Source organism: Myotis lucifugus, unplaced genomic scaffold, assembly GCF_000147115.1.
Source record: "Myotis lucifugus unplaced genomic scaffold, Myoluc2.0 scaffold_123, whole genome shotgun sequence".
NCBI classification, from domain to species: domain Eukaryota; kingdom Metazoa; phylum Chordata; class Mammalia; order Chiroptera; family Vespertilionidae; genus Myotis; species Myotis lucifugus.
In genome coordinates, this window is record NW_005871171.1 from 1,439,383 (window position 1) to 1,464,207 (window position 24,825).

Genomic DNA, 24,825 nt, shown 5'->3' on the forward strand with positions numbered 1-24,825 from the left:
TATAGTATTTCCATAAATTTTCTATTATGTGCAGATTTATTTTCCTTAAGAAGTAAAATGAAGTTTGAATAGTACTGTCTGTGGTGTGGTGACATCAGCAACTGCCAGTTCTTGTCCATCAACAAGTCCCAATTCTAAAACAGAAAAAGCATAATTAACCCAAGGGGAAAAAAAACTCAACAAAAACGATAATGACACACAGATACACAAACTATATAATATTATGGTTAAGATAAACATCAGTAAAATATATTGATTAAAGGCAGTAATATGTTTGATTTCTTTAGACATTTTTGTGTATTCTACTAAAAGAGCAATTAAATCTATTATTTCTAAAGATATAAGTATTTAAGATGAAATCATTATTTGAAGGTATTAACAACAAATCTAAGAGGAATTGTTACTTTTACCAAAAAAAGAAGTTGATTATGAAATATACTCATTTAAAATACCTTTCAATGTCTTGGAGAGATTTGGCCTTGTTCGTTCTTCAATAGAGGTTACTGACTAGAAAACAAAATTATTTTAATGTAAAACACATTAAATGAAATTAGACTTTTAATGTAATTGTGAAAGAAATAAAAACTGAACACTTCTCACCTGTAAGTAAAGGGTTCTATTTTTTCCCTCTAATGTTGCTGTGATGGCTGGAGATTTCATCTGCCTAAATATAAGTATGAGGGGAAAAATCAAAAATCACTTTTTAAAAAACAATTCTAGTTTTTAAAGTTTTAAAATATCAAAAAATATTTCTACAACATAACAGAAGTCCAGAACACTTACAGAGAAGCACTATTGGTTAGATAATCCAAAACCTCCTGTAGTTTTGCTGATGGAGAAAACTGAATATTTTGCGGAAGCTGGCTACAAGCTGGACAGTTTTCCTGCATATATGAAACACAATAAATCACAGCAGCACATGCACCAATAATAGTCTCCTTATAATAATGAAATAAAAATGAAGCTGTTTTATAACCATGCATGTTTCCTATGAATGAATGTTTATGCTTGAAAAATCTATGCTTTTCATAATCGGCCATTTTTCCTAAATTACTTTGCTACATGGTATTTTTCAGACTACACTATAAAAGATATATAGTATAGTAACTAAGGTTCTGAAAGCTAGATAATACTTAGGCTATGGCAGTGGTTCTCAACCTTGGCTGCACATTGGAATCACCTTGGAATCTTTTTAAAATCCGGATTTCTGGGCCTCATCCTCCAGAAATTCTGTTTCTTTGTTACTAATGTTGTGGCCTTACCCAAAACAACGAAACAATTTCTAGAGGATGAGGCCCAGAAATCAGGATTTTAAAAAGATTCCCAGGTGATTCTAATATGCAGCCAAGGTTGAGAACCACTGGGCTATGGGCAATTTCATTTATTAACATTTAAAAATCAAAGTATGCATGATCAAAAAAAGTTCCCATTAGTACAATACTACTAACCTTTCTCTCTGCTTCAAATGTGTATGTGTACAGTCCATCTACATCATTGAATACCAAGTAATTATTAAGGGGAATATATGCGCTGTAATGAAAAAAATGTCCACACTTATATAACTGAACCAGATCAAAACAGAAACTTACATCCATATTAAAAAAACTCATTACCTGGTGGCTATTTTAAAAACTTCAGTGGCACACACAGCTGAAAAGGGGAGAAAATAAACGTGCTTTAACTCAATGAAAATTAAACATTTAAAATTGGACGTTTTTTAGAAAGTCAGTAGTAAATTAGAACAGATAAATTTACAAGGCTATTGATTAAAAATAGATTAAAACTTATATACTCTTATTTTTAAAACACTGAAAAAGTAACATTTTATATTTGTTTTGGACAATACAAGTAATAGAGTATGTTTTCCTTCCTCTTCAGATTAATGAGCAGCCTGTTATAATGACTAAACAGAAATGGTATGAAAATATCTGCTTCCTACAGAGCACTATGTGATATAATGTAAAACAAATTATATGCAAGGCCTAATAGCTGATTCTTTTTTGGACAGCTTAATTACACCATCCACCTAAAAGATATCACATTCCTATTGCAACAGTTTTCTGAGATCAAGAAGCTGCAGAAATGTCAATTTAGATATCGAATCAAAAACTAAAGGAAAGAGAGCGTCAAGTGATGGCCTTTTTTCCTCACCTGCAATGACGGCATTTGTGGAAGCTACTGCAGGGATGATTCGTTTTACTACCCCTGAAAAACATTCTGATTAAAACACGAGCATTTCTTTCAAAAAGTAGGTATCTTAAGTTAGGCAATATGATTTATTAAATAACATTTTCCACAACTTGATTTGTCAGGCTTTCAAGTGACAAAATAGACTTAAGTTGAACCATGAAGCAATTTTCTTCCACATTCCCATCATTTTGTAGCATGTTCAGATTCTTAAGGAAGTTACAGTAGCAAAGAAAAGTAAACTCTTCACTAAGCTTCATAGATGAGACCATGAATAATAGCTAACAATTAGGGTGTTTATTGTGTTCCAAGAACATCGTGAAAATTAAATAGATATTACTGAATTTTCCTAACATCCTTATGTTAGTCGTCTTACTCTGATTTTAAGGACAAGGAAAATGAGGTTGAGAGAAATTGTACCACATCCACAGCTATATACCTAGTAAGTGATGGGGGTGGTATATGAAACCCAGATCACCCCAAAGTGCATAACCTTAACTGATACGTGATATAATGCTATAATCAGTAAGGTTTGGGTAAACTATAATGAACAAGAATTACCTTATCTTCATTTCACTCTACAGCTTGCACTCCTCTATTGCATAGTTCTCCATTTCTACCCTACTTTTTATATCAGTACTCAGATTAGCAATGAACAAAGCTCTACCTTAAACAATTTTTTAAGTAGAAAATATTCTATTTTATGACTACATTTGAATTGTTCACTTTAGAAAAAAAACTACAAAGGCAAATACCTATGTTAATTATATTGAAGTGTGAGGGAGCACTGAAAAATGGGACTTCTGGTATAGGCAGGATTAAAAAATTCAGAAAAAAGGCAAATTTCTTAGAAGACATGAAGTCAGTTAAGTCTGGAAAGCTGTTTTTAAAAAGTTAATTCTGATCATATGATTACGTATAATTCCAGAGCAGAAGTAGGGAGGAGCTAATCTGATGACAGTTAAACTGGATGTTCTCCAGTGAGCCACATATAGTAGGACGTAGTGAAAGGAGGAGCAGGTAGTCACAAACAGTAAGGAGTAGAAGACATTGCCCAGCAAGAACCAGAATGGCAGCATAGGTACACGCCAGTACTTGCTGCCTCCCATAACCACATCAAAATTACAACTAAAATGCAGAACCATCATTCAGAACCACCTGAAATCTGGCTAGATGGAAGTCCTACAACTAGAGAAATAAAGAAAGTCTATCAAGACTGGTAGGAGGGGCAGAGGCGCAGAACTGGCTGGTCCGACACCAATGTGTGGCGTGTTTTGTTGTTGTTGTTTTAAAATATATTTATTGATTTCAGAAAGGAAGGGGGAGGGAGAAAGAAACATCAATGATGAGCGAGAATCATTGATTGGCTGCCTCCTGCACGCCCCACCCTGGGGATCAAGCCCACAACCTGGGCATGTGCCCTGACCGGGAATCAAACCCATGACCTCCTGGTTCATAGGTCAATGCTCAACCACTGAGCCACACCAGCTAGGCAGTGTGGCGTGTTTTTAATTTGGATATCTCCCCTGCGGAGACATTACATGAGAAGCCATGGTTCCCAGGCCTACATCAGACCCCACAGTCCAGGGTTCCAGAGATGGGAAGAGAAGTCCCCGAAACTTTTAACTGTAAAAAACAGCCGGGATTGTTGCTGAGTAACAGGGAGGATGCTGGATACCCAGGCAGTTCCTCTTAAAAGGCCACCACCACACAAATTTACACAGTTCTGCTTCCTCTGAGCTCCAGCCCTGGGGCAACGTCTCAGGAGGGATTCAGGGACGTACAGGGAGGAATTGGATTGTCTGGCATTGGAGCAAGAACTCAGGGGCGGCTTTCTCCCAAGCAGGGGTACTCAAAGGGGTCATTGTTCCTATGCTGAGACCTCCCTCCCCTGCCCCTGTCACAGAGCTGACTGGCAGCCGTATCTGAGTTCCCATCAGCATGGCTCACATTGTTGGCTCCATCCTGGTGATTTCCTGAGACCCCACCTCGACCAACTTGCAGGCCCACCCAGGCTGTTTGCAGTGGCTTTTCCATATGAATGCCTGTCCTGGCTCAGGCTTCAGACTTTCCTAAAATCTCTCAAACAAGCAGCAACTGCCATCAGCGTGCCCCAAACCTATTAATAAGAGGCACAAGACCCAGCACTAGCAACAGTCTGCCTTCCTTCACACCTTGACCTTACCGGGGCACCTCCAAGCCCAATACAAATAGGAGAAATCTGCAGATCTCTCTGTAACTCCTGCCGGGCAGCCCCAGGCAGTGGCTGACTTTGCACCTCCTGGAAGGCCCCAGAGCCACTGCACCTGGTGGAGAGCTTCAGACTATACCAGATTACAACTCTATACATTCACAAGCAACACACTCAAGGAGCAGACCCAGTGAGAACAAATGCCCCACTTAAGCAAGTCCTGCTCCATAGGGGTGTTTCCTGCAAAGCAGCTCTCACATTGTAGTTGTAGCTGGTCCTCACAGCAAATTGGCCTGGAGGTCAATTCCTCTCAGTGATGCCAACAGCAATCAAGGTTCAACTACAACAAGACTATGCACATAGCCCACACAGGGGCACACCTAAATTGTCCAGCTCAGGTGACTGGGGAGGCTGAGTCACTGGCCCTACAGGACACCTACTATACAAGGCCACTCTGCCAATTCGAGGAGACATACCAGCTTTACTAATATATAGAAACAAATACAGGGAAGCAGCCAAAATGCAGAGACAAACGAAACATGTCACAAATGAAAGAACAGAAGAAATCTCCAGAAAAAGACCTAAATGAAATGGAAGCAAGCAAACTTAGATACAAAGTTCAAAACAATGGTTATATAACATTGCTTAATGACTTAATGAGAACTTCAATGGACTTAGTGAGACTTTCAAGGATGTTATTGAGAATTTCAAAGACATGAAAAAGGTCCAGTCAGAAATAAAGGATACACTAACTGAAATAAAGAATAATTTACAGGAACTCAACAGTAGAGTAGAAGATGCTAAGAATCAAATCAATGATTTGGAATAGGAAGAAGCAAAAAACACCCAATCAGAAGAGCAAAAAAAAAGAATCCAAAAATATGAAGATAGTGTAAGGAGCCTCCTACAACTTCAAGGGCACCAACATTTGCATTATGGGGGTGACAGAAGGAGAAGAGAGCAAGATATTGAAAACCTATTTGAAGAAATAATGACAGAAAACTTCCTTTACCTGGTGAAAGAAATAAATTTACAAGTACAGGAAGTGCAGAGTCCCAAACAAGAGGAACCCAAAGAGGCCCACACCAAGACACACCATAATTAAAATACCAAAGGTTAGAGATAAAGAGAGAATCTTAAAAGCAGCAAGAGAAAAGCAATTCCTACAAGGGGGCGCCTCAACAGAAACTTTGCAGGCCAGAAAGGAGTGACAAGAAATATTCAAAGTGATGAACAGCAAGGACCTACAACCAAGATTACTCTGCCCAGCAAAGCTATCATTTAGAATTGAAGATCAGATAAAGAGCTTCACAGACAAGAAAAAGCTAAATGAGTTCATCACCACCAAACCAGTATTACATGAAATGTTGAAGGATTTTCTTTAAGAAGAGGGAGAAGAAAAGAAAAAAAAGAAGGCCAAAAATATGAACAATAAAATGGCAATAAATACATATCTATCAACAATTGCATCTAAAAATCAAAATAAATGAACAAGGAACCTAATGAACAAAATAAACTGATGAATAAAATAGAACCTGAGGCATGGAAACATGGAACAGACGAATCGCAGAGGGTAGGAGGGAAGGGGGCCAAGAAGAGATTAACCACAAATCTTATATGCATATATGCATTACCTACAGACAATAGGGTGGTGAAGACCTGGGATGGGGTGGGAACCGGTAGATGGGGGACATCTGTAATACTTTCAACAATAAAGATTTTTTAAAAAATAAATTAATTTTAAAATAAAATTTTTTTAAAAAGAGCACTGCCAAAATGATAAGGACTCCCGTACCCTCCACCCCTCAAAAAAGCTGGACTTCACTTCTCATTTTGCTTTGTATTCCTTGTGAAGGCCCTTAATCACCAGGCTGCAAAGCATGCACCTGCTCCAAGGTAGAGGGATGAATGAGAATACATATGAAAAAGAGTTTCCAGTTCCTAATCAAGACAGACTGAATTCATTTATTAATTCAGACCATTACCAAATGTGTACCATATGCCAGACACTGTTCTAGGTGTTACGCAAAAAAAAAAAAAAAAAAAATCACCTGCTCTCATGCCGATGTGGGGGATAACACTCAGTAAGTACATGAGGAAATTTCAGATACTGAAGAGTTCTGTGAAGAAGAGTAAAATGAGGTCTATGTTACAGTTGGATGATCAGGGAAGACCTTTTTCAGGAAGTGATAGTTTGAGCTGAAACCTAAACCCTGAGAAAGACCTGGCCATACAATGACCTAGGGAAAGAGCATTTCTGTAGAGTAAACAGCAAGGGCAAAGGCCCCAGAGCAGGGATGCATACGAGTGTGCAAGTATGCAATATTCCTTGCAGAGAAAAATGAGACTAGCATTAGTTCTGGGCAATTATAAAAAGGTAAAATACTGAATGGTTAAGAAGTCATTTTCAGTTGAATGATCAGGAGAACTGGTTAATACCTGAGGGATAAGCAGCCAGGCTTGAGGGGGTCCAAGGAAGAGCATTGCAGGCATAAGGATCAGGAGGATATTAGAGCTCTAACATAGGAATGAGCTTGGTGTGGTCAAGGAACACAAAGCAGGTCAGAATAGGGGAGTTCAGGAAGCAAAAAGCAGTGTGTAACAACGGAATTTTCAAATGACATTACTACGACATCAGTATACTGTATATAAGGAAATAATCACAGAAGAGAAATGGCAGATTTTCAAAAAGAAGACAAAGTTCTTTCTTGGGAACTTGACAATGACCTTGGAAAAATTCTATAAAGGATGGCCGAAACCGGTTTGGCTCAGTGGATAGAGCGTCGGCCTGAGGACTCAAAGGTCCCAGGTTCGATTCCGGTCAAGGGCATGTACCTGGGTTGCAGGCACATCCCCAGTAGGAGATGTGCAGGAGGCAGCTGATCGATGTTTCTAACTCTATCTCTCTCCCTTCCTCTCTGTAAAAAATCAATAAAATATATTAAAAAAAAATTCTATAAATATATTAAAAAAAATTCTATAAATATATTATAAAAAAATTCTAAAAATATATTTAAAAAAATTCTAAAATTCTGTGAGTTCCTAGACCAGGAAGCATTGATCCCTAAGACTGAGCACTATGATTGTTCACTGAGACAAGTCCTCTTGGACTAGTCCCATTTAGTCACTCTGACTAGCTTAGAACATCTGGAAAGGTCTTTCATGACATCCTTGTGAACAAGACAAAGAAATATGAAGTACTCAAGAAGGCCTGATCAATAGAATGAGATAAAACCTAAAATCTAGGGCCAGATCAGAAGTATGATTCAGACATCAATTCTCTGCCAATTCAGTCTTACAGATGAGGCTTAGCAATTGCATATATAGAAGAACTTCTACATTTTAGTGGGCAATTACCTCAAAAAGTTGAAAATATAGGATCAATGTTAGCAACAAACAACAAAAAACCCTCCTCTCCTCTAAGGCTACATCAATTATCAGAATTATCAGAAGGCTGTTATCTAAAATAAGAATATTTTAGATATTCTATGTAGATTCTAACCTAGCTAAGAGAATTATGGATAACTGAAATATGGTTATAGAAAAACAACATGATGGGGACTTAAAAGTCAGACACATGTCAAAGGGTTAAAGGAACTAGGGAGGTTCGTGGCAGTGATAAAGATTTGGAGGGAATGTGACCATGATCTCAATGTGTTAAGTGCTATTACTTAAGGGAGTTAGGTTTACACATATATGGTATACCCTGGGACAATACTCAGACCAAACTAAAGATGGAGATTTCTGCTCAATAGCTAGAGTAATTTTCTAACAGTCTTGTCCAAGTGTGAAACAGACTGCCCCAGGTGGTGATAAATTGCTCTTCATTGAATGATAAAGTGAATGAGTCAATTTCCAATACTAAGTAAATAAGATTCAATGATTTTATCAAAGTCCTTCTAGCTAAGTAGTAGTATGGATTCTGCTGCTCATTTCCAACTTTGGGGCATCTGAAAACTATTATTTCCAAGGTACCTTTACTGAACTTCAAATGGATGGTAGTGTCTAAAATCACTTATCATTTATTTCCTCCAAAGTATCCCCAGCCAGTAAAAAAAGGATCATCCCAAGATCATTATTCATGGCAATTTGCTAACTTACCTTGCGTGAGTCTGTATGTAACACCCCTAATATTATAGTGTGATGCTCTCTCTAGAGATTTTTGGAAAATCCACTGAATATGATCAGGATCATCTCCATCTAATGGAACCCCTTCTGTTAGGGGAAAAAAGAGGAGAGAAAAACAGAAACAGAAACATGAATCAACTTGTTTTTGATGTAATTATCCAAATGAGTTATATAGACGAATAAATACTGTTAACTCTGGATTATGAAATTAGGTTCCTTACCTCCAAAAGGGTGCTCCTTAGGCCACTGCAATAGCCTTACATACTCAATACAGTGTTCTGGTAGCCTGGGCATAGATGCAATGGTGCACATGGGAAAATTAACCTAAAAACCAAGCCCTTTTTAGTGGATTTAAAACAATGACTTATTTTAGAAATGTAATTTCTAGTTATGATTTAATTTGTAACAGTTTGTTATAATTCACCTTAGCCCTCCACTTATAGAAACAAAACTTTTATACCATTAAGATTTCTAAAAGTATCTGAGTCACTTCACTCAGGTTTTCCCTATGTAAATTTAACTTTGTTAAACTGTGTAAAAAATATGCTGAATAAATTCTCAAATTTGTTATGTTTACCTGATCTAAATCTGAAGGTATGAAACAAAAGCAAATTCACAGAGTGAAATTAATTCCAAGTGAATATTCATAAATAGATCAAAATTCTAACTGTCCTCTAAAGTGGATATATAGATGAAAGAGCCTCATCTTTGGAAAGATCATTCTCATCCTTGGTATCTTTATTTCCCAAAAACAATCACAGGCAAGGAAAACAGATGGTAGCTCTATCCAACATACAATTTTAAAACTGATCCCTTAATCCCTACTCCCAAATAAATTAATACAAATAAATTATGATAGCAATAGTATCAAAACTATATTTTTTCCTCAAATAGAGCAAATTTCATATTTTATCATTTTTTCTTCTCAGCATGATTTTAAAAATCTGGTTACCCCTAATTAAAAATTATAAATATTGAATAGATTTAATATTTCAACCGTAATTCCACCCCAAGATACTGTAAAATAAATGCAGGTGCTTTTTAGGGTTACCTGTGGTGGATACAGCTCCAGAGTGCATTCAATACAAGCAGTCATTCCAGGCAGAATTACCCGGGCATTTCCTTTAAAACCTTCTGTCCCCCCATCTATCAAAGGGACAATGGAGCTTGGATCTAATACACCATCTTCATAATTGAGAAGAGATATCTAGGAAAATTATTTGAAGGGTTTAAAAGGAGAAGGGGATAAGAATTCAAAAGATAAAGCATGCTATCAAGTAATTCCACAATTCAATAGCATGACTGAATATTAATATATCAAATCAAGGGATATTAGCAATATTGGTCCTCACCTAAAAATTAATGATAGCAATAAACAAGTACATGAACTTAACTGAAATTAAACTCTGATTTTTAAAAAATATGATATGCAGCCCTGGCCGGTTTGACTCAGTGGATAGAGCATCGGCCTGCGGACCGAGAGGTCCCGGGTTCAATTCCGGTCGGGGGCATGTGCCTTGGTTGCGGGCACGTCCTCAGTGGGGGGTGTGCAGGAGGCAGCTGATCAATGTTTCTCTCTCATAGATGTTTCTAACTCTCTATCCCTCTCCATTCCTCTCTGTGAAAAATCAATAAAATATATTTTTAAAAAAAATATGATATGCAATTCTAATTTTCAGTGTGTTAAGAGCAACAGCAAGAACTTCAGAGAACTGTAACACTAAAGTCTTTACCAGCATGCCATTTATCCATCTTCTGGCTATGATAGAGTCCAATCCACATACAATTATATGAAATTCTATAAGAAAAAAAAATGCAAGCTTAGTTTTTAAAAGTGCCATGGTACAACATAATTTACACCTTCTAAGAAAACACACACACACACACATCACATCACATTTAGCCCTGGCTGGGGTGCTAAGTGGTTAGAGCATACGCCTGAGGGCAGGTTCCATTCCAGTCAAGGGCACATACCTTGGTTGTAGGCTCAATCCCCATCCCTGGTTGGGGCACATGCAGGAGGCAACCAATCGATGTGTCTCTCTCACATCAATGTTTCTCTGTCTCTCCCCCTTCCTCCCACTCTATCTAAAAAAATCAATGGAAAAAACATCCTCAGGTGAGGATTAACAACAAAAACAAAACCCACTTTTTATTATAACACACACATATACAAACATCTCCTAATCCTTACTCAAGTCAATGCAGAAAAATGCAGTTAATGGTGTCAAGTAAGAATTAAAACAATGGCACTGTGCTCTTTTCAACCCGTCAACAACCTTATTGAAAAGCAACACCACGAGATGAAAACAACTAAATAGCCTTCAAATAGCTACCAACCAAGTAATAGTTAGAATTTAGTGGGAGATGAATTTCAAGAGAACAACTTACGTCGATAGAAAGTGTCATTAAAATCCTGGATCTTGTTGAAATGTCTGAATATAAGTAAAGGAACTTGAACTGCTAAGTTTGTAATTTGTAAAGTGAATTTGATAATACCATAAGGAAAAACTTATAAATGTATATTTAAAACAAGAAATAGATCATAAATGTTCAAAGTAGTGGAATTCAAGGAATATGACAAAATGAACACAAGCCACTTCCTGACAAAACCGCTTTTATAACATCCTCTCCCGAACTAGTCTCCCTCTCATCCCTGAACCCCTATATCATTTAATTGTATTTATAACTCTGTAATATTTTCTACTTGTTTTTATATCAAATCCTGAGCCCTGGGAAAGCAGAATGTGTGTATCCTCAACCATCAGCATCAAGCCAAGAGACAACATTTAGCGATGGGATCAAGTATATCCTAGTTCCTATTTAGCTGGGTGATTTTAAGAGTTACTGCAAAACTAATTAAAAACAAACACACACCCTGGCTGGTGTGGCTCTGTGGTTGAGTATCAAGCTATGAATCAGGAGGTCATGGTTTGTTTCCCAGTCAGGGCACATGCCTGGCTCGGTCTCCAATGGGGAATGTGCAGGAGGCAGCTGATCAATGATTCTCTCATCATTGATGTTTTTATCTCTCTCCCCCTTCCTCTCTGAAATTAAAAAAAAATATTTTTAAAAAACACACAGAAGATCCCAAAAAACAACTTTTTCAGTTGTCAATGACTTTATTGGTTTTTTGGGGAGTGGAGGTGGGGGGTAGAGAGAGAGATGAATTCTTTCTTCCTCTCTCAGTTTAGTAGTTTTCTAAGTCTCTTTTATCCAACAAAACCCTACCAGCAGTCTCCCCCTGCCTGGGGGTGCAAAAGGAACCCCATTCAAAACTGGCTTGGCATGAACCAATCATAGCACTTACCACTGTAACAACCCATATGCACACAAAGCATTTAACTTTCTAATGGAGCAATTTTGTTTAATAATATATAAGTTATACTTCTCTAAAATTACAATAAATAATCCATTATTCATGTTTTTAAAGCAAAATAGAAAAAGAGGAATAAAAATTTGACCTACAAACAAAGCTATAAAAAATAAATTCAATACAAGCCCTCACCCATTCAGATCTCTGTTTCTTGAAGCTAGGCAAACAGGGGACATAAGTGACAACTAGAACAGAAAGATCAAGAGAACCCGAGCAAACACTGGAGGAGCAGCCATGAGGGGGGGACCCAAGGAGCCAGACCCAAAAGCCCATCTCCTGGATTTCTATAAAATGCCCGTTTCCCAGATCTAAATAATGGGACAAAGTGTACATGTTTGTTTCTTCCTCAACAGGGGCCTGTATTTGCATCTTTATACCTTTTATTTAGAAGTAACAGATTCACAGGGAGTTGTAAAGAGAGTACAGAGAGGTCCTGTATCTTTCACCAGGTTTCCCCCACCGGTTACATCTTACATTAGTACAATCTCAAAACCGTGAATAGGACATTGGTACAAGTGTGTATCGTTCTGTCATGTGTAGACTGTGTAACCACCAGCCTAGACATACAATCGATCAGCACCAAGATCTCCCTCCTGCTACCTGCTCTGAGTCACACCTTCCCTGCCCCCACCATGCCTAACCTGACAAACACCGATTTATTACCATCTCTATAGTTTTGTCATTTGAAGAGTGTTATATAAATAGAATCATACAATAGATGACCTTTTGAGATTGGCATTTTTCATGCCGCATAATGGTCTTGATATACATCCAAACTATTATGTTTCATAGTTGGTATATTTTTATATTGAGTATTATTCCATTGTATGGCTGTATCACATTAAACAATTCATTTATTGACGGATGTTTTGGTTGTTTACAGTTTTGGGCTACTACAAATAAAGCTGTTCTGAACAATCGAGAACAAGTTTTTATGCAGACTTAAGTATTCATTTCTCAGGGATAAATGCCCAGGAATGAAACTGCTGGGTGATATGGAAAGTGTATGTTTAGATTTTTCAGAAACAAACTACTTTCCAGATGGCTATAGTATTTTACACTGAAGCATAGTGGTCCCTCCTTTGAAAAAACTGCTGTTTGAAACTGCTGTTTGAACTACTTTGTTATTCTTAGTCTCTTATTCTGTAGGTCAACTCTATTATTTTTAGACTGTAAAAATAACTGTTTTTTTGCTTGAATAGAAAAGATAAACTTAATTGTCTGACCTTGCAAGTTAGCCATCTAACATAAGGGACTAATACAATAATACTGATGCCAGATGTCTATATAAATATGTACCCAAGATTACAAATGTCTATATCAGCCGTGGGCAAACTACGGCCCGCGGGCCAGATCCGGCCCGTTTGAAATGAATAAAACTTAAAAAAAAAAAAGACCATATCCTTTTATGTAATGATGTTTACTTTGAATTTATATTAGTTCACACAAACACTCCATCCATGCTTTTGTTCCGGCCCTCCGGTCCAGTTTAAGAACCCATTGTGGCCCTCGAGTCAAAAAGTTTGCCCACCCCTGGTCTATATAAATACTCAAAATTACAAAATTGTCTATATAAATATGACAAATATTAAACATAATATATACTCAAAATTACAAACTGTCTACAAAAGTAACTTACACAAAAAAACTAGAAAAATATATATATAAAAAGCATACTCCCTCCTGTATTTGTTCAGAATTTGACAGAGGTAATCTGCTCTGAACCTGCACGCAATAAAGATGACTCCTAACTAATTGGCTCATTAGGCGTCTTGTCCAGCTCAATGATTTGCGGTACATTTCCCACCAGCAATGAGCAATCCAGTTCTTCTGTACTTTTGCCAGCATTTTAAAAATTATTAAATATTTAAATAATTAAAATTATTATAATTTTTAATTTTAGATAGTCTTATAGTTGTGATAATATTTCAATGTGGCCATAATTTAGATTTGTCATAGCTAGTGATGTTGAACATCTTTTCATGTGCTTTTTACCATCTTTAGTGAAACATCTTTCTTTGTTGTCCATTTTCTAATTGCATTATTTTTACTGTTGAGTTCTGAAACTTCTTTATATATTCTATGAGTCCTTAGTCAGATACCTGCTTCCTAAGTATCTTCCAATCTGCAGCTTGTCTTTTCATCCTCCTTCACAAAGTAAAAGTTTTTAATTTTGATGTTCAATTTATCAAATTTTTTATATATCATGCCTTTAATGTGGTCAAAGAACACTCCACCAAACCCTAGATCCCAAAGATTTTCTCCTGTTATCTTCCAAAGTTTTGCAGTTTTACGTTTGACACTTAAAACTTTAATCCATTTTGAGTTACTTTTGGAGGTTAGGTCGAGATTCATTTTATCATCTATGGCTATCCACTGGCCTCACCACAATTTGTTAAAGAGATTATCCTTCTTCTGTTAAACTGGTTTTGACCCTTTGTCAAATATCAATTGGCCATACTTGCATGGGGCTATTTCTGTCTTGTCTGCTTGACTGATCTGTGTGTCTCTCTCTGGCAATCCGACAGTCTTGATTATTGTAACTACATAATAAGTCTTGAAATTAGATAGTAACCCCTCCTACTTTTTTTTTTTTCAGCATTTAGGTATTCCTTTGTCTTTCTATATCAATTTTAGAATAATCTGGTTTGTACTGACAAAAATTTTCCTGGGATTTTGGCAGATTGTGTTAAACTTAGATAAAAATTTGGGGATAAGTGACATCTTTACTATGTTGAACTGTCCAATTCCTAAACATGAAATTTCTATTTATTTAGATCTTCTTTGATTTCTTTCATCAGCATTTCACTGTTTTCAGCATATAAATCATATACTTATTTTATTCACACCTAAGGTGTTTTTTTTAACGTTATAAATGGCATTGTATTTTAAATTTCAGTTTCCACGTGTTAACCGCTAGCACATAGAAATATAATTGAATTTTGTATGCTGACTTTGTATCCTGTAGGATTTTCTATACAGCAAATCCCATCTCCTGAATTTCTATAAATACTAAAAATTCCCCTGATCTAAAGGTATGAAAACCAAGAAAGTGAATACTTTTTAAAAAACATACTTCTTATATAAATAAATTGACTCTGACACACTTCCATTTGGTTAATAATATATTGACTCTCTATTTTGTCTGCTACTTTAAGGAGACACAAAGATTAATTGGATCCAACGTAGGGGCTTAGAGTCTAGTAGAGGAGATATGCAACTGATACTGAACATAAGGGCAATAATGCAGAATAAACAACAGTACTAGTTAAAAGAAGCTTAATTTAAAAATTAGTGCAAAAAAAATGTATACAACCTTACAGAAAACACTGGAAGATAGAGCAAAATGTTATCAGCAGATAGCTCGGTAATAACTTACTGCTACTGATCTTTTTCTTTTTGCTTATCTGTATTCTCTGTGTTAAACATGTCTTTCATAGTACAGAAAAACACACAAAAGCTTCACAAAATCAAGTAATTTTTTTGTGTGTGAAAAGGATACGGAACTACAGTGCAATTAGGAACTCTGTCATTTAGAAATTCTGCAGCAACTTCAGCTTTAGGTCTTCCAACATCTTTAGGCCTACAGGAAAAATTATATTTCAATTATTATTCATGATATAAATCTAGATGAGCTGCATAATTTCAAACATAAAAATATGCATGTTGAGTTTAATTAGAGGACATTTAGAAGGAATATTTGTATCTAAGTATTTGGGATGAACAATCAAAATGTCAACCCTTATTCATGTTCCAAATTAAGTACTGACAAGTCTAAGTATTTAGATGAAAAAGAGAAGTTTTATTCCCTTAGATAAAGCATAATAATGGCATGTTTCATGGTCATTTCTCATTGTAGCATTTCTCAATGTAAGAAAATAATTATCCCAGGCCTAGGGCCTTCCAAGTATCTACCCTGAATCCCAGAACTTAAAGATGTTACTATGCAGGTCTCGGCTGAAATATACATAATGAGATTCATTCTAGGGATGCAGGAGCCTTCACTTATCACAAGTAATAAATTTTGTGTCCTGTAGTAAGTCGGAATCCCATTTTTGTAAAAGGAATAATTCCAAAGGCATTATCTAAAATTAAAATGTCACTAATATTTTCATGAAGCTAAAAATACAAGGCCTTAAAAGATCATTCCTTGATAATAACCATAGCTATAAATAAGAAATGACATGAATTCTCTCTTCTAATCTCAGTGCAAATGACATATTCTTTCCTAGTACTTCCTCATTCTCCTCACAGAAATCATTCCCAAATAGTATATACATAGTAAGTGCTTCATTACTTTTTTATAGCATATTTTTGTTATATATATATATGTCTATCATACCCACTGGACTGAACACCTGGGAAAAAATGACCATATTCTTATCTCCTCCATATGTAAGTACAGGATAAACACTTTAAAAATAGTAACAATTTTTAAAAATCAATGACTATTTTATTTAAAATTGGAATATTAAAGCGCCCCGCCAGCGAGCTCAGTGGTTGAGTGTCGACCTGTAACTAGGAGGTCATGGTTTAATTCCCGGTCAGGGTACATGCCCAGGTTGCAGCTTGATCCCCAGTGTATAGCATGCAGGAGGCAGTTGATCAATGATTCTCTCTCATCATTCATGTTTCTCTCATATATACGTTTTTAAAATCTTCATTATTTTAGCCACAAATTGAAGGGCATGGCAATTATTATGATAACCAATTAACTCAATAGTGGTTTTTTTGAGAACATTTATACACCAAAGTTAGTTAGACTGGCAAGGACACCAAAACTTTTCTATAGAGAAGGGAAACTTCAAGGGTTAAAATATAAAGAAATAAATAAAAGTTAAATGAAGAGTTCACATTGTAACAACATTTCAATAACTTGACTTAGTTTAACCCATTCTTCAATCTCTTTAAGAACTTCCACAAAGGTAAGTTAGAGGTTTTATACCTATCCTAAATCTTTTATCTTTTCTGCTAACCTAACCTCAGCCTGCATATCCAGGACTAACTGACTGCTTTCTGTCAGTAACCTAATCACTAGAGAAAGAAAAGTATTTCATTATCCCTCCACATCTATAATTCTTTAATTAACAGACACTTTTATCTAGCCACTCAAATCCCTAAATGTTACATACTAAAATTTCTTAATGAACTTTTCCTCAGAACTACATATGTGTGCCACTTCCAGTTCTCAAAATTATCTCTAACAAACCATTCCCAGAGGACTCTGTACTTCATGTATGTCTAAGGTAATTATCCCTTTCTTCCATTTCAATTGCTCCTGGCTTTTTCTACTTCATTCTTCATCTCTTTTCTCCTCTGTAAAAAGCTCAAATTCCATCACAACTTCATTGTCCCAGAGTCACCACTCAGATTTTGGCTCATGTGTCCCCACCAATGTACCTCACTACGGCCTAATATTCCAGCTGCTGTTCTCTCATGAAATCACCAGGAGGAGGGGCTGAACTTTGTGTCTTCAGAGCACAATCACCCCCAAATCACATAAACCTGTTGGAAATTTCTGTTAGGAGATTAAAACTTACCTAAATAAAAACTGCCTATTTAAATTGGAAACATCTATAGTGTCCATGTCTATAACATGAATCTGTCTAAAGCCAGACAAAGCCTGTGGGAATAAAAAAATCCAATTAAGCAGAAATTCCCTCACATTTGAAAAATTTGACATTTATTTTCAATGTAGTCCTAAATCTACAAATTCTCAATAATAAATTCTGCATAATCGTATTCAATTGTTAAAGAGACTTACAAAGTATATATAACATTTATGTTCCTGGAAAGGTCAAAAGGTGTAACTGCTCAATTTTAGTTTATAACCAAAAGAGAACAATTCAAAATTTCTACAGTTGTTTTATAATCTCATAAATACATCTGTAAAGTTTATTGCTTTGCTACTGCTGGATACTTTAATTTTACTAATCTTACTAATTAATTGCACTTACTAGTCTTTTTTCAGAATATTATTATAAGCAATTCATACAAGCTTTATCTTAGTTTATATAACATTAAGCATGCACCATTCAGAAATAACTATTATAAGGTACATATGTCACACACACACACACACACACACACACACACACACACACACACAGATACACTGCACATGTAAAAGAAATATCTTAAAAGTATTGAGTCAAGCCCTGGCCGCTGTGGCTCCGTGGTTAGAGGGTCAGCCCGCACACCAAAGGGTCTCGGGCTCTATTACTGATCAAGGGCATGTACCTGAGTTGCAGGTTTGATCTCCTGCCTGCTCGGGTGTGGGAGGCAACCAATCAATGTTTCTCTCTCTCCCCACCCCTCATTCTCTCCCATCCTCTCTCTCTAAAATTCAATGAAAAAAAAAACCCTTGGGTGAGGATTAACAACAAAAGTATTGAGTCAAGAATAAGCAATCAGCCCTAGCTGGTTTGGCTCAGTGGACAGAGCGTTGGCCTGTGGACTGAAAGGTCCCAGGTTCGATTCCAGCCAAGGGCACATGCCTGGGTTGCAGGTTCGATCCCCAGTGTGGGGCATGCAGGAGGGAACCAGTCAATAATTCTCTCTCATCGTTGATGTTTCTGTCTCTCTCTCCCTTTCCCTTCCTCTCTGAAATCAATAAAAATATATTTATTTAAAAAATTAGCCTGCTGTATTTGGTCAAACATTTAATTAATTCATCCCCAATGTCTTGGCAGGACCAGACCAAATGATTTCGTGGGCCTTACACAGCCGAAGCCTGCTCTAAACAAATGTTCCCTCTCACCACTCCACTGAAAACAGCACTTGTCTAGGTCACCAGTGAACTCCATGTTGCCACCTCCAGTGACCTGACCCGTCTGAAGTACTAGTATTTGGCACTGTGTGGATCAATTCCTAAGAACACATTCTTCACTTGGTCACTACATGCATGAGAATTTTTACACTTGACCACATTCAGTTTTCCTCCTGCTTTACTGGATTCTTGAGAGCCCTTGTGCTTAATTCTGGTGATCTCAGACAATCTTTTTTTTTTTTCCAGACAATTTTATAAGCATACCCAACAGACATCTCAACAGTTTCCAAATCCAAACTCAACCATCTTTTTCACCAACCCCACCAAATCTGTCCTTCTCTCAGCCTCATGTCAGTGAATGCTAAATCCATCTTTCCAGGTGCTCAGGGCAAAAACCTTGTCATCCTTGACTCCTTTCTCTCCTGTCCCACAACCAACCCATTAGTAAATCCTGTTGACTTCATCCTCTGACTGCCTCTCACTACCTCCAACACTACCACCCTGCCCTAAGTCAGTCATCTCTGGCTAGATGACTGCAACAACCTTCTACCTCGCCTCTCAGCTTCCTCCTCTATTCTTCTTTAGTCTTTTCTAAATACATCAGCCACAGTGATCCAGGTTAAAAGTCAGATCAAGTCAACTCATCTGCCTAAATCTCTCTCCAATGACATTCTGACTCAGAGAAAAAAGCTAAGTTCTTACAGTAACCTCCAATGCCTTTTGTGGTATTAATTTCAAATATCTCCATCTCCCATTGCCTCTGATATCCTCTCCGAAAATACTTCCCTTACCTACTTCTGCTTTAGCTGTAAGGACCTCCTTGCTATCCTTGAACAGGACAGTCATGCTCCCACTTCACAGCGATTGCACCTGCTGTTCCCTGTCTAGAACAGGGGTGGGCAAACTTTTTGACTCGAGGGCCACAATGGGTTCTTAAACTGGACCGGAGGGCCGGAACAAAAGCATGGATGGAGTGTTTGTGTGAACTAATATAAATTCAAAGTAAACATCATTACATAAAAGGGTACGGTCTTTTTTTTTTTTTAGTTTTATTCATTTCAAACGGGCCGGATCCGGCCCGCGGGCTGTAGTTTGCCCACGGCTGGTCTAGAATGTTCTTGCTCACCTCTTTGCTCAAATAGCACCTCATAAACCCATTCCCTTTTGACCAGGCTACCTATATTTCATCTTTCCTTGCTCCAAAACATCTGACATACTATCTATTTTACTTATCTTTTTCCTTTCACTAAAATGTAAGCCCCACAAATACCTATTTTGTTCAATGCTATACATGCCTGGTTTGTAGGCTTGATCCCGGTAGGCGGCATGCAGGAGGCAGCAGACTGATGTTTCACTCTCACATAGATGTTTCTCTCTCTCTCCCCCTTCCTCTCTAAATATCAATTAAATAATAATATGTCATACTCTTTTTTTAACAATGAGCCTTGGAGGGCATACAATCAATTTATAAAAAGATGTGTATCTCTTATGTACTGAAATAAGCAAAGTAACAAGTGGTAAAATTAAAAACCCTATTTTCTTCTTCTGCGTAAGAGAGTATTGCAATGCAATAAATAACATGGCCACCTAAAGCTGCTTGATGACTACTCTTCAGATCTAATCTCCAATTACTTTACATTTAAAATGAGTATCTCCTTTGCAAATAACAGCTTCAAAATGGAAAAGGTTAGCATTAGGGAATATGTACATGCAATGCCTATCAAAACCACTACCCGCCCTTCCCTCCTAGAACTCTGGTTCTCACACTGCTCGAGTATTTATATCTGATAAGGTACTGACATTTGGGTACCCCACAGAGTACATCATACATATTGCTATTTATTTTGTGTGAGTTGTCTCCCCAAAGAATCTTCATATTCATTAAGGACAGAGAACATGATGATCTACAATCCCCACAGAACCCAGCACAGCACTAAGTATCATGAAGTGTATTAAGTTTTTGCAGTTTCACCAGGAGGGATGTTAGTGCTTCCTAGCAAAATTAACATGGCTGTTTATATTTAAACTTTAGCAACATGGCTGACTTTTTAGGTATTTTATCTGGTTCTTTTACTCACTTCATTTTCTAAGGAGTCTACTCTAGCATTTCCACTTTTCTACACATCAGTAGAAGCCTAGAATATATCAGCTCTCAATCAATTCTCCTCCTATCCATCTTTGTTAAATAAACTGATACTTGTTAAAAAAAAAAAAAAGCTTCTTTGTGGTTATAAGAAGTCAATGAAACGAATTAATTAAATCACAAATTATGGATTTCAAACCAGTATACGAAATAGTTTCACTAAATAGTACCCTCTCTTAAAATGATAGTCGTTAAAAACAAATTAACGCATGGCTCAGTGAACACCTAAGAACTGATCATCTGGATTCGATTCCAGGCCCATCACTGTCATCCAAAACAGCGAGGTAAGCCATGTAACCTCTCAGAACCACATCTCCATCTACTAGTACATAACATGAGCCAATGCCCTATCTATCTAAGTGGGTTATCTTAAAGAGCAAAAGAAATCATCAATACTTGCAAATTGCATGTTAAAATATGAATTTCCAGTTTTGTTATTTGAAATTAATGAGTGCTTTGCGAGAGGATGCACAAAAATTTCTTTGATAAAGAGCAGAGAAGAAAACAGAAGAATGTCTATCAATGATTTATGTTGAGCACTTTACAATTTAAGACTGTCTGGAAGCTGACTTGCTAAACTTATCTAACAAAGGCTCAAAACAGAGGTTAATAATAATAAAGAAATTTCCTAGTATGACAGAAAAGGAAAATTACCACGAAGGAGAAAAACACATATTATATATACATGCATGTATATATATATTTACATATATATATTACCAGATTTTTCAGGAGCTCACATCCTAAGCCGCCAGCTCCAATGACTAGAACTTTACATGTATCTAACAAAAACTGGAGAGACTGTAAAGAATGAAAAGGCATATTAAAACCTAGTTATAAAAAACGTAAGTACCATTAATACAACAAGCCATAGTTTCTGATGTTTCCATGAAAAATGCAAATGAGGATCAAGAGCAGATTTTCTATTCAATAAACTCTTTTAAATTTATGAACAAGGTAGAATCAGAAATTCTATAACCCTAATGATTTCAGAGCATTTCAATTTCAATGTGTTTACATTGACTCTTATTGTATGAAATTAAAGGTTATTTCTAAAAACAAAAACTATGGCTAGTTAAAGGTTATCTTTTTTTTAATCTTGAGAGGGGATGGAAAGCATCAAATTCATTATTTAACTGGCTTCTTAAGAAGAGAAAAGTATAAAAATCTTAAGAACTGGGGATCAAACACTGCACAAGGTGTTTAAAGGTCTTCAGGAAGAAAAAAAAAGATAAAATTCTTAGAAAGTTGTTTATCAACAGAAATACAATTCAAAACAATCACTTAACAAAAGTATCTTAAATAATAAGGTAAAAAAAAAAAATTCAAAAGCACAGGAAAATAAGATAGAGCCAAAGAAAGGCAGAACACTGTCAATTCTGTCCAAAGACTAAAGGAGAGAAAAGTAATTCAGGTGAGACCCTGGTCAAATCCAAGTTTGTACCTTAATTCTAGGTGTAGCACAATATTTTTATTTCAAAACAGTATCTCTTCACAAACACCAAATGAAATAAAAGTTTACTAAAAAGGATACATTTTCTACCTTGTAATAAAAAAAAGTCTTATCTAATTGAACATTTGCTTTAAGTCAGACACTATCCAAAATTCCATTCGTTTTACAGAACTCATATAATTTTTAACATGCAATTAGTTATACTCAATCCTAAGATGCTCAATTGAATTAAATTCCAAGATTTAAACAAGCATACCTATCTTCCTATCAAAAGTAATTTCTAAGAGCAAAACTAAAAGGGGAGTGTGTCTCAGAAATCACTTTAAACTAAAATTTAAAGTGAAGTATAAGTTAGAATTTTAAATGAGATTATAAAGTTATTTTACTAAAAAAAAGTCAACATATTACATGAGAAATGCAAAAATGACTTAAATATTAGCCATTCAAATAAAATCAGTTGCAAATATTCAACTTAGTATTTCAAGATAACTTACACAATTTTATTAGTATTTTTACTATAAGAGCAAGTGAAAAAGAAAGCATCTTATTTTTGAAACAAAACTATTAGAGGAGTTACTTAAAAATAAAAATAAATGTTTCTCACTTCAGTGCTCGGTTCGAAATCAGGGTGTGTGAAGGGTCCAGATCGCTCGAGGAACTTCTTTACATGGTTCCAGCGACCGTCCCAGTCTCCAGTGTCCCCACACCCACCATCAACAGCCATTCTGCACAGAACACAGTAAATTCAGCTGCAAAGGTCAGTATGAAAAAAACCGCACCTACAACTATTATGGCTTCCCCAAAAGAAAAGGTAACACCAGACCTGCTCAATAAAGAAGGAATTATTTAATGTGATCATGCTCATGCTTTTAATTATTTTTCTTGGCTATTATAATTTATCTAAAGGTAAGAACTGCATGTGTTTGATTAAATAAATCAGTCTACCTGTTTCTGGGTTCCTAAAGCAAGCCAAAATCAAACTTAGGATATTGTTTAGTCAGTGAGAAATGGGCTTTTATACATTTGGAATTCATAAAAGGTCATTGCAAACTTTCCCAATCTGTTCCTTCAACACACTTGGGTCAGGCAATATGTTATAAGAGGAAAATAAATATGTAACTCCACTTTCAGAATTGTGATGGTTCACATTTAATATAACTCGGGTGTCCTTTGAAAGTGTGAAAGATGTGATTTAAAGATCTTTGATGAAAGGAACTTTCACACATTTTTATCTGTAACAGGTCCCAATTTTTTCAAAAAAGAATCTCTTTAATACTATGAGATGGTTTTTGTTGCCACTGAACACAAAATGTTTTAGGTTAGAATCTTTTATATCACACAACTGAGCGTGTTCTAAGACTGGGCTCCTTTATCTACTTAGTAATGATTTTAGTTTTCAAATTTCCTATAACCCCACAACTTCTACATCCAAATATATTATTAATATCCAATTTTAACAAAAGGGACCAATAAGTATGGCCTGGCAATAAAGACCTTGGGTTTTGATATTATAGCTCATTTGGTTCCACAATTAATAACACTGTGACCTTAACAGCCATAAAACTCCTCTACAGATTTTTATAGCTACTTGGGGTAAGAATGAGGCCCTGGTGCAATACTGGGCATATAACGGGGTAAGGATCCAAACTATCATGTTAAGCAAACGTGGGGAGGAAGGGCGGGGAGAAACGTGAAAAGCAGCTGCCAGGCCCGCCCCCTGCATTGCCATCTCCTGCGGGGGCGACACCTGCAGCCTAAGCGCCGCCGAGGAACCGGCTCCGAAGGGACCGAGCGCCACACCCCCCGCCCTGCGGGCCGGAGCGGGACCCTGCGGCGGGCCGGGCGGGGGCTGCTGACACCGGCCCCACCGCACAAAACCAAGCCCCTGACCAGCAGCAGGGCGGGGGGTAAATGCGCACAACACTCCTTTAGGAGCCAATTGCTCTGCAAAAGTGGCCGAAGTGCTCAGTCCGATACCATAGAAAGTTCCCAAAGTCTGCAATTAAGACTGTCTCCGTGTGTACGAGCGGCCAGTACTCGCTTCGTGTGCAAGTCAGAGCCCTTCCCAAGGTCACGTCTCTGACGCGGGGGCGCTGGGAGAGGGGCGCCAGGTGGTCCCCAGACCTGCGGCCAAGCACCGGCCGGGCCCGGGCGGGGACCGAGACCGCGCGGCCTGTGCTCCGGGTGCCCCCCTCCCAGCCCCCCGGGCCCGCTGCGGCTGGTCCCCTAGGCCTGGGGAGGGGAGGCGGGGGTCCCCGGAGAGGGCCCCGGCCTCCCGGCAGCACTAACTTCTCAGCCAGCAGCTCCTCTATTCTCCTTCTTTTCTTCTCCCTAAAAGAAAGAGAGAATAAAAGAAGGGTCAGCATCACGCTACACACTGGGCGCCGCGAGAGGATGGGGGGCGGGGAGACGGGGCGGGAGGTGGGGGGACCCCGGGTGGCGATGGCAACCGCCCACCGCCGCGCTCGGTCACAACCCAGCCCGGCCGGTGCCCGAATTGCCCGGGTACTTACGGCTCCTCGCCATCCGCCATATTGTTCTCCGCCTCTTCCCAGGTGCCCCCACGGCGGCGGGGCCA

The 24,825-nt window shown here is 37.4% G+C and overlaps 1 protein-coding gene across 2 annotated transcripts; it reads right to left on the minus strand.

Moving 5' to 3' along the window:
• On the minus strand, nucleotides 1-24,825 carry UBA3 (ubiquitin like modifier activating enzyme 3). Of its 2 annotated transcripts, XM_006093760.3 has the most exons (18): nucleotides 24,761-24,825; nucleotides 24,537-24,578; nucleotides 22,852-22,972; nucleotides 21,515-21,595; nucleotides 17,423-17,505; nucleotides 15,385-15,465; nucleotides 10,898-10,941; nucleotides 10,240-10,304; nucleotides 9,558-9,713; nucleotides 8,728-8,830; nucleotides 8,480-8,593; nucleotides 2,152-2,205; nucleotides 1,614-1,650; nucleotides 1,449-1,530; nucleotides 784-884; nucleotides 601-664; nucleotides 453-507; nucleotides 1-134 (listed from the first exon to the last, which is right to left on the minus strand). In XM_006093760.3, exons 1-18 carry the CDS (start codon nucleotides 24,778-24,780, stop codon nucleotides 46-48), a joined length of 1,392 nt encoding a protein of 463 aa, XP_006093822.1. In that variant the 5' UTR covers nucleotides 24,781-24,825; the 3' UTR covers nucleotides 1-45. The 2 variants fall into 2 exon arrangements, with proteins under 2 accessions (XP_006093822.1, XP_006093823.1); XM_006093761.3 differs by lacking the exon at nucleotides 24,537-24,578 and having other exon boundaries at nucleotides 24,761-24,814.

What these genes read in the sequence shown, in the direction of transcription:
- UBA3 (XM_006093760.3), bottom strand. Translation starts at nt 24,780, where the DNA reads ATGGCGGATGGCGAGGAGCC. An exon ending in GAGGAGCTGCTGGCTGAGAA is followed by an intron (nt 22,973 to 24,536) that starts GTTAGTGCTGCC and finishes TGTTCTGTGCAG; the next exon opens with AATGGCTGTTGATGGTGGGT. An exon ending in CTAACCAATAGTGCTTCTCT is followed by an intron (nt 665 to 783) that starts GTAAGTGTTCTG and finishes ACTTATATTTAG; the next exon opens with GCAGATGAAATCTCCAGCCA.